At 51.8% G+C, this 14,668-nt stretch overlaps 1 protein-coding gene across 1 annotated transcript; it reads right to left on the bottom strand.

Annotated features, from left to right (window-relative positions):
* Window positions 1–518: 518 nt before the first annotated feature.
* LOC144950398 (cysteine-rich venom protein pseudechetoxin-like) lies at window positions 519–13,254 on the bottom strand. The gene is made up of 6 exons (XM_078880512.1): window positions 12,880–13,254; window positions 9,755–9,845; window positions 8,003–8,151; window positions 5,560–5,651; window positions 2,502–2,590; window positions 519–658 (listed from the first exon to the last, which is right to left on the bottom strand). The coding sequence occupies exons 1-6, from the start codon at window positions 13,060–13,062 to the stop codon at window positions 519–521; spliced, it is 744 nt and encodes a 247-aa protein (XP_078736638.1). The 5' UTR covers window positions 13,063–13,254.
* Between the last annotated feature and the right edge of the window lie 1,414 nt (window positions 13,255–14,668).

Below are 14,668 nucleotides of genomic sequence, written 5' to 3'. Positions count from 1 at the left end.
TATTTGCGTTTATATTATAGCTTGGAATCATCGTCGTGGTCAGTCTTAGCCATGGTCTAGCCACCGTTGGATGAGGGCCTCTGCTCTCTGCCTGGTACATCTCACTAAAAGTCGATTCGAATTCTCTATTTTGATATTTCGACGCGGGGTCTAAAGCCGCGCGGTTTTTGTTAAACGGAGGTTGTTGTTGTTTTTTTTAAAGTGCTCGTATCAACGCCCACCGCTGCCGGCTCGAGAGGAGCTTTGGCCTACTCTTCCGCGTCGACCGCGTGCACGACACCGCCCCACCCCCCGGGGGGCTAGCGAGACCACCTTCGCGTGCATCGGCTACGCGTCGCGGCCGACTCGCTGCGGCGGGAGGGGCGGGCGGGGGGGGTGAGACGGTCAACCGAGCAAAGCGGCGTCTAGCGGAGATAGGAGACGAGAGGAGAGGGGGGGGGGAGGGGGGGGAGGGGGGGAGGGCCCCCCCCCCCATCCCACGGTGGCTTGCTGATTGCCGGTCCGGTCGTCGAAGTATCTTAGTAGATTTTGTTGGCGCACTGGCAGGAGGCGGGGCAGGCGGCTCGCACGATGCGCCCGTACAGCGTGTCGCCGCAGCCCAGGACGCTCTTCATGAGCGCGCAGTTGGAGTAGGAGTCGGTGAAGGGGCACGCGTTGGCTGCGTCACAGAGAAGGGGCGAGCGAGCGCGACGCGTCAGAGGGTGACGCCTCCAGAGGGGGGGGGGGCGGGGCTTAGAAGCAGGAGGACAAAAAATGCACGCGGAGAGACCTCGGTGGATGCGGTAGTGGTGGTGGTAGTGGTGGTGGTAGTGGTGGTAGTGGTAGTAGTGGTGCTGGTGGTAGTGGTGGTAGTGGTGGTGGTAGTAGTGGTGGTAGTGGTGGTGGTAGTGGTGGTGATGGTAGTGATAGTTAGTAGTGGTAGTGGTAGTAGTGGTGGTAGTGGTGGTGGTAGTAGTGGTGGAAGTAGTGGTGGAAGTAGTGGTGGTAGTAGTGGTGGTAGTAGTGGTGGTAGTGGTGGTGGTAGTGGTGGTGATGGTAGTGATAGTTAGTAGTGGTGGTGGTAGTAGTGGTGGTAGTAGTGGTGGTAGTAGTGGTGGTGGTAGTAGTGGTGGAAGTAGTGGTGGAAGTAGTGGTGGTAGTAGTGGTGGTAGTAGTGGTGGTGGTAGTAGTGGTGGTAGTAGTGGTGGAAGTAGTGGTGGAAGTAGTGGTGGTAGTAGTGGTGGTAGTAGTGGTGGTAGTAGTGGTGGTAGTAGTGGTGGTAGTAGTGGTGGAAGTAGTGGTGGTAGTAGTGGTGGTAGTAGTGGTGGTAGTAGTGGTGGTAGTAGTGGTGGTAGTAGTGGTGGTAGTAGTGGTGGTAGTAGTGGTGGTAGTAGTGGTGGAAGTAGTGGTGGTAGTAGTGGTGGTAGTAGTGGTGGTAGTAGTGGTGGAAGTAGTGGTGGAAGTAGTGGTGGTAGTAGTGGTGGAAGTAGTGGTGGAAGTAGTGGTGGTAGTAGTGGTGGAAGTAGTGGTGGAAGTAGTGGTGGTAGTAGTGGTGGAAGTAGTGGTGGAAGTAGTGGTGGTAGTAGTGGTGGAAGTAGTGATGGTAGTAGTGGTGGGAGTAGTGGTAGTGGTGGTGCGTGAGTGAGTGAGCGCGTGAGTGAGCGCGTGAGTGAGTGCGTGAGTGAGTGAGTGAGTGCGTCAGTGCGCGCGTGAGTGAGTGCGCGAGTGAGTGAGTAAGCGCGTGAGTGGGTGAGCGCGTGAGTGAGTGCATGAGTGAGTGAGTGAGCGAGTGTGTGAGTGCGCGAGTGAGTGAGTGAGCGCGTGAGTGCGCGATTGAGCGCGAGTGAGTGCGTGAGTGAGTACGTGAGTGAGTGCATGAGCGCGCGAGTGAGTGCATGAGTGAGTGCGCGAGTGAGTGCACGCGTGAGTGCGTGAGTGAGTGAGCACGTGAGTGAGTGCGTCAGTGCGCGCGTGAGTGAGTGCGCGAGTGAGTGAGCGCGTGTGTGTGTGAGTGCGTGAGTGAGTGAGCGCGTGAGTGAGTACGCGAGTGAGTGCATGAGTGAGTGAGCGCGTGAGTGAGTGCGTGAGCGCGCGAGTGCGTGAGTGTGTGAGTGCGTGAGTGAGTGAGCGCGTGTGTGAGTACGCGAGTGAGTGTGTGAGTGAGTGAGTACGCGAGTGAGTGAGTGAGTGTGTGAGCGCGTGAGTGAGTGAGCGCGTGTGTGAGCGCGTGAGTGTGAGTGAGCGCGTGAGTGAGTGCGCGCGCGAGTACGCGAGTGAGTGAGTGAGTGCGTGAGTGAGTGCGCGAGTGTGTGAGCGCGTGAGCGCGTGAGCGCGTGAGTGAGTACGCGAGTAAGTGCATGAGTGAGTGAGTGAGCGCGTGAGTGAGCGCGTGAGTGAGCGCGTGAGTGTGTGAGTGAGTGAGCGCGTGAGTTAGCGAGTGAGCGCGTGAGTGAGCGCGTGAGTGAGTGCATGAGAGAGTGCGTGAGCGCGCGAGTGAGTGCGCGGCAGGAGGGAGGGCTCACTGCACAGCTTGTTGGTGCAGTTCTTGGGGCAGGACTTGCACGCCGGGCCGCTGTCGTAGGGGCGCGTGAGTCGAGTGTTCAGGTTGCCGCTGCGTGGGATGCAACACGGGGGGGGGGGGGGGCGGATCGCCGTCAACGTCACGCGTAGCCGCCTTAGCAATCGATCTCATCGCAAAGTATTTCTATACGGGGACTACTCAACTTACGAACGAGTCAGCTTCCAAAAGGTCTGTGTTCATAAGTTAGTTTAACACGTGTGAGGCTTTCGCGACCAATATTATTCATAATCAACGTTTTTGGGTTTAGATGGCGTTATTTATAAATGTGTCGTAACCCTCCACCACCCGACACGGCCAATCAGTAAAAAAGTGTCACGTTGACAAAAGACAAATAGTTCACTGCTTTAGCCCACCGGTGTGTTGAAGCGTGAAACCACAACATTTACAATTTGAGTACGACGTTTCGCTGGTAATTGCATCCAGCATCATCGGGCAATTCGCCAGAATGGTGAGGCTCTGCTCTGTCCAAACTTTACTCCTGTCGATTTCAAACGTGTTGTACGGCGTGTACACTAGACATGGGGAATGGCTTTAAAAGTGTTTAATCTCCTTTAGATGTAGATGCCACTGGTTCGTCACGTTCTGCAGACGCCACTGGTTCTTCATGTTCTGCAGATGTAGATGCCACTGGTTCTTCATGTTCTGCAGATGTAGATGCCACTGGTTCTTCACGTTCTGCAGATGTAGAAGCCACTGGTTCTTCACGTTCTGCAGATGTAGATGCCACTGGTTCTTCATGTTCTGCAGATGTAGATGCCACTGGTTCATAACGTTCTGCAGATGTAGAAGCCACTGGTTATTCACGTTCTGCAGATGTAGATGCCACTGGTTATTTACGTTCTGCAGATGTAGATGTCACTGGTTCTTCACGTTCTGCAGATGTAGATGCCACTGGTTCCTCACGTTCTGCAGATGTAGATGCCACTGTTTCTTCACGTTCTGCAGATGTAGAAGCCACTGGTTATTCACGTTCTGCAGATGTAGATGCCACTGGTTATTTACGTTCTGCAGATGTAGATGTCACTGGTTCTTCACGTTCTGCAGATGTAGATGCCACTGGTTCCTCACGTTCTGCAGATGTAGATGCCACTGTTTCTTCACGTTCTGCAGATGTAGATGCCACTGGTTCTTCACGTTCTGCAGATGTAGATGCCGCTGGTTCTTCACGTTCTGCAGATGTAGATGCCGCTGGTTCTTCACGTTCTGCAGATGTAGATGCCGCTGGTTCTTCACGTTCTGTAGATGTAGATGCCACTGGTTCTTCACGTTCTGCAGATGTAAATGCCACTGGTTCTTCACATTCTGCAGATGTAGATGCCACTGGTTCTTCACGTTCTGCAGATGTAGATGCCACTAGTTCGTCACGTTCGGCAGATGTAGATGCCACAGGTTCTTCACGTTCTGTAGATGTATATGCCACTGGTTCTTAACGTTCTGCAGATGTAGATGCCACTGGTTCTTCACGTTCTGCAGATGTAGATGCCACTGGTTCTTCACGATCAGCAGATGTAGATGCCCCTGGTTCTTCACGTTCTGCAGATGTAGATGCCACTGGTTCTTCACGTTCTGCAGATGTAGATGCCACTGGTTCTTCACGATCAGCAGATGTAGATGCCCCTGGTTCTTCACGTTCTGCAGATGTAGATGCCACTGGTTCTTCACGATCAGCAGATGTAGATGCCCCTGGTTCTTCACGTTCTGCAGATGTAGATGCCACTGGTTCATCACGTTCTGCAGATGTAGATGCCACAGGTTCTTCACGTTCTGCAGATGTAGATGCCACTGGTTCTTCACGTTCTGCAGATGTAGATGCCACTGGTTCTTCACGTTCTGCAGATGTAGATGCCACTGGTTCTTCACGTTCTGCAGATGTAGATGCCACTGGTTCTTCACGTTCTGCAGATGTAGATGCCCCTGGTTCTTCACGTTCTGCAGATGTAGATGCCACTGGTTCTTCACGTTCTGCAGATGTAGATGCCACAGGTTCTTCACGTTCTGCAGATGTAGATGCCACAGGTTCTTCACGTTCTGCAGATGTAGATGCCACAGGTTCTTCACGTTCTGCAGATGTAGATGCCACTGGTTCTTCACGTTCTGCAGATGTAGATGCCACTGGTTCTTCACGTTCTGCAGATGTAGATGCCACTGGTTCTTCACGTTCTGCAGATGTAGATGCCATTGGTTCTTCACGCTCTGCAGATGTAGATGGCCACCACCGCCATCTATTTGCGTGGCAGTTGAACTTACGACTCTCGGTCCGAACAGGCAACTGGACATACGGACCGGGGTGCGTTCGTATCTCTGAAAGTTCGTAAGTCGAATTGTTCGTAAGTAGAGGAGTCCCTTTATTTCGATTTAAAGCTTTTGTGACTGCAGGGATTCATCTTCTTGGTTATTTCGGTAAAGTCACGTAGAAGGGAAGTAATAAAATAATAAAAATAAAACATAATAACATAATTCTCACGACGTTTCGGCCACAACGCAAGCAGCCGTCCTCAGGTGAAAACCAGGTCTGTCGAGGCGACAGCGTCTGAGGACGGCTGCTTGCGTTGTGGCCGAAACGTCGTGAGAATTATGTTATTATGTTTTATTTTTATTATTTTATTACTTCCCTTCTACGTGACTTTACCGAAAGAACCAAGAAGACGAGTCCCTGTATGTCGCATCGCCTCATTGCAAGGCGCTGCTGCACAACAACAATCGTAACATTGCACGACCGATGATAGTGGTCGACAGAGCGAGAGAGCGAGCGAGCGAGAGAATGAGCGAGAGAGCGAGCGAGCGAGAGAATGAGCGAGAGAGCGAGCGAGGGCTACATAAAGCCCAGTTTAAAAAAAAAAAATTACGAAATGATGACCGAAACAAAGTGCCGAATACACCGAGCATCTTCTTGTTTCCACTGATCGTAAAAAAAAAAGAGAGAGTGTGGGAGGGCGGGGGGGGGGGAGTTGAGGTTGGGGGGGGGGGGGCCACAGCCCCCCGCATTGTAATAGTCTCACGCAGGGCAGTAGTGGCACACGTAGAGGTACTTGGCAGAGCCCTCGCAGTAGTTGACGGCGCAGCCAACTTGGTAGGAGCTGTACCACACCACCTGCACGCACACGCGCACGGCACGGGGCAGCGACGGGTCAAAGCGCAGCACCTGCAAGTGCACCGCTCGCTCGCCGCAAACTGCTGGGGGTGGTGGTGGGGGGCGGGGAGATCGAGGAAACGACCCCCCCACTACCACCACCTCCCACCACCCACCACCCACTACCACTACCCACTACCACCACCATCACTACCCACCACCACCCCACCCCCCATCACCACCACCTCCCACCACTAGAGGGGTGCGGTGCGGCGATTCGATTGGTTGTGCTGCACTTGTAGTGGTGGTGGTGTTAGTTGTGGTGGTGTTAGTGGTGGTAGTTGTGGTGGTGTTAGTGGTGGTAGTTGTGGTGGTGTTAGTGGTGTTAGTTGTGGTGGTGTTAGTGGTGTTAGTTGTGGTGGTGGTGGTGTTAGTTGTGGTGGTGGTGTTAGTTGTGGTGGTGTTAGTTGTGGTGTTAGTTGTGGTGGTGGTGTTAGTTGTGGTGGTGTTAGTTGTGGTGGTGTTAGTTGTGGTGGTGTTAGTTGTGGTGTAAGTTGTGGTGGTGTTAGTTGTGGTGGTGTTAGTTGTGGTGGTGTTAGTTGTGGTGGTGGTGTTAGTTGTGGTGGTGTTAGTTGTGGTGGTGTTAGTTGTGGTGTAAGTTGTGGTGGTGTTAGTTGTGGTGGTGTTAGTTGTGGTGGTGTTAGTTGTGGTGGTGGTGTTAGTTGTGGTGGTGTTAGTTGTGGTGCTGTTAGTTGTGGTGGTGTTAATTGTGGTGTTAGTTGTGGTGGTGTTAGTTGTGGTGGTGATGTTAGTTGTGGTGGTGTTAGTTGTGGTGGTGTTAGTGGTGTTAGTTGTGGTGGTGGTGTTAATTGTGGTGGTGTTAGTTGTGGTGGTGTTAGTTGTGGTGTTAGTTGTGGTGGTGTTAGTGGTGTTAGTTGTGGTGGTGGTGTTAATTGTGGTGTTAGTTGTGGTGGTGGTGTTAGTTGTGGTGTTAGTTGTGGTGATGTTAGTTGTGGTGGTGTTGTGGTGGTGTTAGTTGTGGTGTTAGTTGTGGTGGTGTTAGTTGTGGTGGTGTTAGTTGTGGTGGTGTTAGTTGTGGTGGTGTTAGTTGTGGTGTTAGATGTGGTGGTGTTAGTTGTGGTGGTGTTAGTTGTGGTGGTGTTAGTTGTGGTGGTGTTAGTTGTGGTGTTAGTTGTGGTAGTGTTAGTTGTGGTGGTGTTAGTTGTGGTGGTGGTGTTAGTTGTGGTGGTGTTATGGTGGTGGTGGTGTTTGTTGTGGTGGTGGTGTTAGTTGTGGTGGTGTTATTTGTGGTGGTGTTGTTAGTTGTGGTGGTGTTGTGGTGGTGGTGGTGTTAGTTGTGGTGGTGGTGGTGGTGTTAGTTGTGGTGGTGGTGTTATTTGTGGTGGTGGTGGTGTTAGTTGTGGTAGTGCTGTTAGTTGTGGTGGTGGTGGTGGTGGTGGTGTTAGTTGTGGTAGTGGTGTTAGTTGTGGTGGTGGTGGTGTTAATTGTGGTAGTGGTGTTATTTGTGGTGGTGGTGGTGTTAGTTGTGGTAGTGGTGTTATTTGTGGTGGTGGTGGTGTTAGTTGTGGTAGTGGTGTTAGTTGTGGTGGTGGTGTTATTTGTGGTGGTGGTGGTGTTAGTTGTGGTAGTGGTGTTAGTTGTGGTGGTGGTGTGTGGAGTGGTGGTGTAGTGGTTAGCGCGCTACGCTACAAACCCGACCATCCGAGTTCAATTCCCACTCGCGGCCAACACCCAGTGACGATTATCTGAACCGGTCGTGGGCCTCCCCTAGGTCGACTCAGCCTCTAACGAGTACGTGGGTGGCGGTGTGTAAACATCGCCACTGGGGAGACTTCGCATCGCCACACACACCCAAGCAGCACACCACGTCCAGTATACAACTCGCTATGGACTCTGGCTACTGCGAGTCACGTGCCAACTTCCCCCAGTCTACCCAGAAAGAATCACCACGCAGCACACCACGCAGCACACCACGCAGCACACCACGCAGCACACCACGCAGCACACCACGCAGCACACCACGCAGCACACCACGCTCCATACCTGAGTGTAGTGGCCGATCATGCCATGATCCCCCAGTCTACCCAGAAAGCATCACCACACACACACACACCACGCAGCATACCACGCAGCACAGCTCGCAGCACAGCTCGCAGCATACCACGCAGCACACCACGCAGCACACCGCGTTCCATACCTGGGTGTAGTGGCCGATCATGCCATGATCCCCCAGTCTACCCAGAAATCATCACCACACACACCACGCAGCATACCGCACAGCATACCAGGCAGCACACCACACACACCACACACACACGCAGCACAACCACGCAGCACACCGTGCTCCGCACCTGAGTGTAGTGGCCGATCATGCCGGGCCCCTTGGCTCCCTTGTCGAACTCGAAGCCGGGGCTGACCACCTCGCTGTGCCAGTCGCGCACCGCGTAGTCCCAGGTGAAGGGCGCGCTCGAGATGAACAGGTTCTCGCCGCAGGTGAACGCTGGTGCGGGGGGGGGGTGTGGGTGGTGAGTGGTGGGGAGTGGGGGTGGGGGTGGTGGTAGGTGATGGGTGGTGTGTTGCAGTCGAAACGTCGTGAGAATTTTTATTGTTTTATATTTATATTATTTTATCATTTCCCTTCTATGTGACTTTACCGAAAGAACCAAGAATATGAATCCCTGCAGTCACGAAAGCTTTAAATCAAAATTCAAACTAAGTTATTATTTTACACGGGGTGAGGCCCCCACTGAGCTGACCGCATTCGCTCATTAGTGCGCGTGTTTGTTTGTCCAGAAGCGACTTCCTGCTATCGCTCAACGTCGGAGCGGCCGGTATCATCGTCGTCGTGGACATTCATAGGGGCAGCCGGACACCCTCCAGAGTGCACGATGTTGATTCTAAAAGTGCGCGCGATAAGAAAAAAAAATTAACCCGTAAAAACAAAGTTTTTCACTATAAATCCTTTATATGCGTGTTCAATGGGCCACAACCCAGCCCACATTGGTCTTTGAAACGGGCGGCTAGAGTCCTCTCGTCCTCTGGCTTGAGATGGCTGCCACCTATGGGTCAGATGATTGCCTGCCACCATTAAGCAATTGGTAATTAAATATAAAAAAATTTTACCTAAAAAGTGTAAAATTTAGGAAAAAATTTTCACGAAAAGAAATTGTCACGCACAACGAGTCTGTGTTGAAAATGTCAGCTCGATTGGATCACGGGAAGTGGGTTAAAAAACGACCGAAAGATTTGCACGGTCGTAAGCAAGCAAGCGAACTTAATATAAAGGATTTATAAAAACACCCGGAGGAACCCAGAGAGGGAATTTCCACGCGACCACGGCGAGGAAGCAAGCGAGAGACACCGCGAACCCCACATACACACAGCGGCAGGCATCCTCGGTGGCCGGGATCAAACCCACGAACCTCCTGCACGCCAGGCGAGGTAGCTAACACCTCGTGGCCACCCCAGACACGGTCCTGATGTAAAGCCGGCGGCGGTGACAGCGGTGACGGAGAGGGCCCAGGGAATCGATCCCTATTCCCACGTGGTCCTCCCCCCGCCTCCCCCCGCGTACCTCGGTGCCGAGCGAGAATCGGCGCGGGCGTTCGCCGTTCGTTGTTGCAGAGGCTCGCGGTTCGAACCTCCCCCCCTCCCCCCCCGGTTAATACCGCATCGACAAAGAAACCAACCGCCGTGGATTCACTTCGGAGCGGCGGACGCGAGAGAGACCCCCCCCCCCCCCACCCCCCCACAAAGAAGGAGCTGCCACGTTTGACCAATCACCCTCCACAGGTTTTTTTTTTACTGAACTCGCTAAAGGCACGTGGCATCGTCCACCTGAAGACGGAAGCTTGTGTTGCCTCCGAAAACGTCGTGATTTTTATTTTATTTTTATTTTACTTTCATTAATTGTAATTTTTTTACCTACGTGACTTTACCGAAAAAACCTAAGAATATCATCACCACCGCCACCACCACCCACCCCCTGCTGTGAACCCGTGGCCTTGCTTGCCCGCCGTGACTCCCCAGTGCTCGCTGCCCTGCGCTGGTGGACCGGGGGACGAGGGGTGGTGAGGGGTGAGGGGTGCGGGGAGCCTCCTCACCCGACGTCTTGCGGTTGGCGTTGGGGCTGTGGCTGAAGGAGCACGACTTTGCCCACACGGCGCTGTTATTGGCAGCCTCCTGGTTCCACACCTGCACCGCGGGGGGCACGCGACACCGATGGGACATCGATAAGACATTGACAGGACACCGATGGGACATTGAGAGGACACCGATGGGACATTGACAGGACACCGATGGGACATTGACAGGACATCGACATGATACTGACAGAACACCGACCGCACAGAAACGGGACACCAACGGGACACCGACGTGCCACTACAACATCGACATCAGCGCTCGAATAGTAAATGTTGTAGTGGGGTCTACTCTCCAACACACTCCACACTCGGCGCTGAACTAAGGAATGAGTTGGGCACTATAGGAACCTCATTTGCCAGTAAAAATATGATAATTGGTTTTTTACCCTTCTATCTGGCAACAAAACTGACACCTTTTTTAGGTGCGCCTTTTGGCGTCATCTGATCCAACCCATGTGAGACTCGGGTGTGGACCAATCAACTTCAAGGACAGTGCACATTATCAGAGTTATGTTTTTTGTTTGCATTATGACTGCAGGTATTGTGGTCTATGCAAACATGACTCCTTGTAAAAAGGTGTCAATTTTGTTACCAGATAGAAGGGTAAAAAAACAATTATCGAATTGGGCACTCTTTGCATTACGCCTCAATCTCCTTGCTAATCGGCCGGGCGGGCTCACCGACACACATTTGCATCTCACCCCGAGCCAAAAAAACCTCCACTGCTGGACAACATCGGTCGCGAAATCCCTCCAACTACCACTCGATATTTACACCATTGGAACCTCATTTGCCAGTAAAAAATATGATAATTGTTTTTTTACCCTTCTATCTGGCAACAAAACTGACACCTTTTTTACAAGGAGTCATGTTTGCATAGACCACAATACCTGCAGTCATAATGCAAACAAAAAACATAACTCTGATAATGTGCACTGTCCTTGAAGTTGATTGGTCCACACCCGAGACAGCTTTCCTTAGAGCCTAGTCTCACATGGGTTGGAACAGATGAGGTTCCAATGGTGTAAATTCTTACCCCGAGCTCTCATACTCTGATGGTGCATTGTCTTTGAGTTGTGCGCCTTTTAGCGTCATCTGGTCCAACCCATGTTAGACTAGGTATTGTGGTCTATGCAAACATGACTCCTTGTAAAAAAAAGGTGTCAGTTTTGTTGCCAGAAGGGTAAAAAAAACAATTATCATACCAGTCGGTAGTGAAGTTGGTTCAGAAGGCGTTCGACGGAGCTGACGCTGCTCCAAAGTGTTGGGACTGGACCTGGTGTGGTCCCTCTTCAAAGGGGGATCAAGTCTCTTCCTCTCTCTGTAACTTGTTTATTCTCTAGTAGTAGTTTTTTACCCTTTTAAACTGGTACAAAACTGACACCTTTATTCAAGGCATCATGTTTGCAATAACCACAACACATGTAGTCAAAAAAGCAAACAAAAATAAGCAACTCTGATAATGATAATAATAATATGCACTGTCCTTGAAGTTGATTGGTCCACACCCGAGACGGCTTTCTTTAGAGCCTAGTCCCCATTGGTGTTGGACCAGATGGCACCAGAAGGCGTACAACTCAAACACAGTGCAATATCAGAGTATTGAGAGCTCGGGGAAGCATTTACACTACGAGATCTCTTTTACCAGTGGCAAAATATAGTAGTAGGTTATTCTTTATTTTACTCTCTCTCTTACTCTCTCTCTCTCTCTGGCGTTTATTTTCATTTGTTTGCTCGTGACTTTGTGTATTTCATATCGAAATCGCATCCAGTGCTGTTGCTGCTGGCGGCAATAAAAGTTGTTTAAAAGTCAAAAGTCTCTGTAACTCTTTTATTCTATCTCTTATTCTCTCTCTCTCGGCACCCTCGTGGTGTTCACCTTCTGAAGCGCTCGCTCGTCACCGTGGCGTGCGCGATGACCACCACCACTACCACCACAACCACCACTACCACAACCACCACCACCACGTGGCTTTTCTTTCGTGTTGTGCGCGGTGCTTCTAGCGCCACAGCGCGTGGATTTGTAGCGTTTATTTTCATTTGTTTGCTGGTGACTTTGTGTATTTCATATCGAAATCGCCTCCAGTGCTTTTGCTGCTGGCGGCAATAAAAGTTGTTTAAAAGTCAAAGTCTGTAACTATTTTATTCTATCTTTTACTCTCTTACTCTCTCTCTCTCTAAAGGCTGGTATTCTGATACGTTGGGAACACTCCAGCGCAATTGCCGCTGGAGGAAATAAAATTATAAAAAGTCAAAAAAGTATTACTCTCTCTCTCTCTGTAACTCTTTTACGCGAAAACACTGTCGAGGTGGAAACGATTTTAAAAAATGGCAAACGCGCGTAATTGTTCGGCCAGATGCTTTTTGGGTGTTTTTTTTTTTAAATGTTACTTTGCGTCGTGTCGATATCGTTTGCTCGGTGTTTTTTGCTGTTGTTTGTTTTACATCTCATTCATGAGCCGCGCGGACTCGATGGGTGGCGCTTCGCTCGCACGAGGGACTTGATGAAACGTGCCGATTCTGGAGTGGCGCCGAGCTCCCCACGAGAATCACCGCCGCTGCCTCCTGGGGTCGCATCGTCGATACGGCGCGAGTCGCGTGGAGGCGGTGGCGGTTGTTGGGTGGGAAAGGAGGCCTCCATCCACCGGTGGATTGGCAATGGACAATGACAACGACGATGATGACGACGATGATGACTACGATGATGACGACTACGATGACGACTACGATGACGAAGATGATGATGATGACGAAGATGATGATGATGACGAAGATGACGATGATGACGACGATGATGATGACGATGATGACGACGATGATGATAATGATGATGACGATGATGACGACAATGATGACGACGATTATGATCATGATGATGACGACGATGATGATGACGATGATGACGACGATGATGATAATGATGATGACGACGATGACGATGATGACGACGATGATGACGACGACGATGACGACGACGATGATAATGATGACGACGATGATGATGACGTCGACGACGATAACGACAATGATGACGACAACGACGATGACACCGCCACCGCAGCCGCCCGCCGACCGGCCCTCACCATCTGCAGCATGTTGCTGGCCGCGGGGCTCACGCTGCGGCGCAGCTGGTTGTGCAGATCCACGATGACCTTCTGCACGGACGCCTGCGACGTGTTGAGCGACGTCCAGTTGCTCACCGTGCTGGCAGGAGCACCCTCCGTGCCCGGCACGGGAGCCAGCGCCATCAGCACCACCAGCAGCATCGCCGCACTGCGGTCACCACGCGGCGGTCACCACGCGACAGGATAAGAAAGTTCGTTCCGGAGACCCGGGGGAGGAAATCCGGTGAGCCGCAAAGCTCTTTGCGCCGCAGACGTTGCAGTCGGTCGGCAGGCCACGGGGTGAGCGAGTTACAAAGGTGGGCGGGGTGGGGGGGAAGGCTACCGATAGGAAGTGCAGACATAGAGAAAGTTCTTCTTGGTTCTTTCGGTAAAGTCACGTAGAAGGGAAATAATAAAATAATTAAAATTATAACAATAAAACTATAAAATTCTCACGACGTTTCGATTGCTACACAAGCAATCATCATCAGGTGTGTTACTAGCACAGCACAAATTGTTCATTTTATATTTTTATTAATTTGTACCGATCTACGTGACTTTTACGAAAGACGCAATGAATATGAATTCCTGCAGTCACGAAAGCTTTAAGTCTTTGGTGATATTGTAGGAGGACAGCGTCATTTCGCCGAATGGAAAGTGACACAAAATGTTCAACAAGAATGGCTTCGGCAGTAGGAGGCGAGCGAGGGTGGTGATAGCAACAAACAAAGACTATCAGTACACGACCAGGTAGGTGATGAGCTCACCTGGCCACGATCTGCATCGTCACGACCAGGTGGACCACTTCACCTGGCAGCGATCTGCATCATCGCGACCAGGTGGACCACTTCACCTGGCCACGATCTGCATCATCGCGACCAGGTGGACAACTTCACCTGGCCACGATCTGCATCATCGCGACCAGGTGGACAACTTCACCTGGCCACGATCTGCATCATCACGACCAGGTGGACAACTTCACCTGGCCACGATCTGCATCATCGCGACCAGGTGGACAACTTCACCTGGCCACGATCTGCATCATCACGACCAGGTGAACCACTTCACCTGGCAGCGATCTGCATCATCACGACCAGGTGGACAACTTCACCTGGCCACGATCTGCATCATCACGACCAGGTAGACCACTTCACCTGGCCACGATCTGCATCATCGCGACCAGGTAGACCACTTCACCTGGCCACGATCTGCATCATCACGACCAGGTGGACCACTTCACCTGGCCACGATCTGCATCATCACGACCAGGTGGACCACTTCACCTGGCAGCGATCTGCATCATCGCGACCAGGTAGACCACTTCACCTGGCAGCGATCTGCATCATCGCGACCAGGTAGACCACTTCACCTGGCAGCGATCTGCATCATCGCGACCAGGTAGACCACTTCACCTGGCCACGATCTGCATCATCGCGACCAGGTAGACCACTTCACCTGGCAGCGATCTGCATCATCGCGACCAGGTAGACCACTTCACCTGGCCACGATCTGCATCATCGCGACCAGGTAGACCACTTCACCTGGCCACGATCTGCATCATCGCGACCAGGTAGACCACTTCACCTGGCCACGATCTGCATCATCGCGACCAGGTAGACCACTTCACCTGGCAGCGATCTGCATCATCGCGACCAGGTAGACCACTTCACCTGGCCACGATCTGCATCATCGCGACCAGGTAGACCACTTCACCTGGCCACGATCTGCATCATCGCGACCAGGTAGACCACTTCACCTGGCAGCGATC

This window comes from Lampetra fluviatilis, chromosome 57, assembly GCF_964198595.1.
Source record: "Lampetra fluviatilis chromosome 57, kcLamFluv1.1, whole genome shotgun sequence".
Lineage (NCBI taxonomy): Eukaryota > Metazoa > Chordata > Hyperoartia > Petromyzontiformes > Petromyzontidae > Lampetra > Lampetra fluviatilis.
Note: the sequence above shows the minus strand (reverse complement) of the source record. Positions and strands in the feature narration are given on the sequence as shown.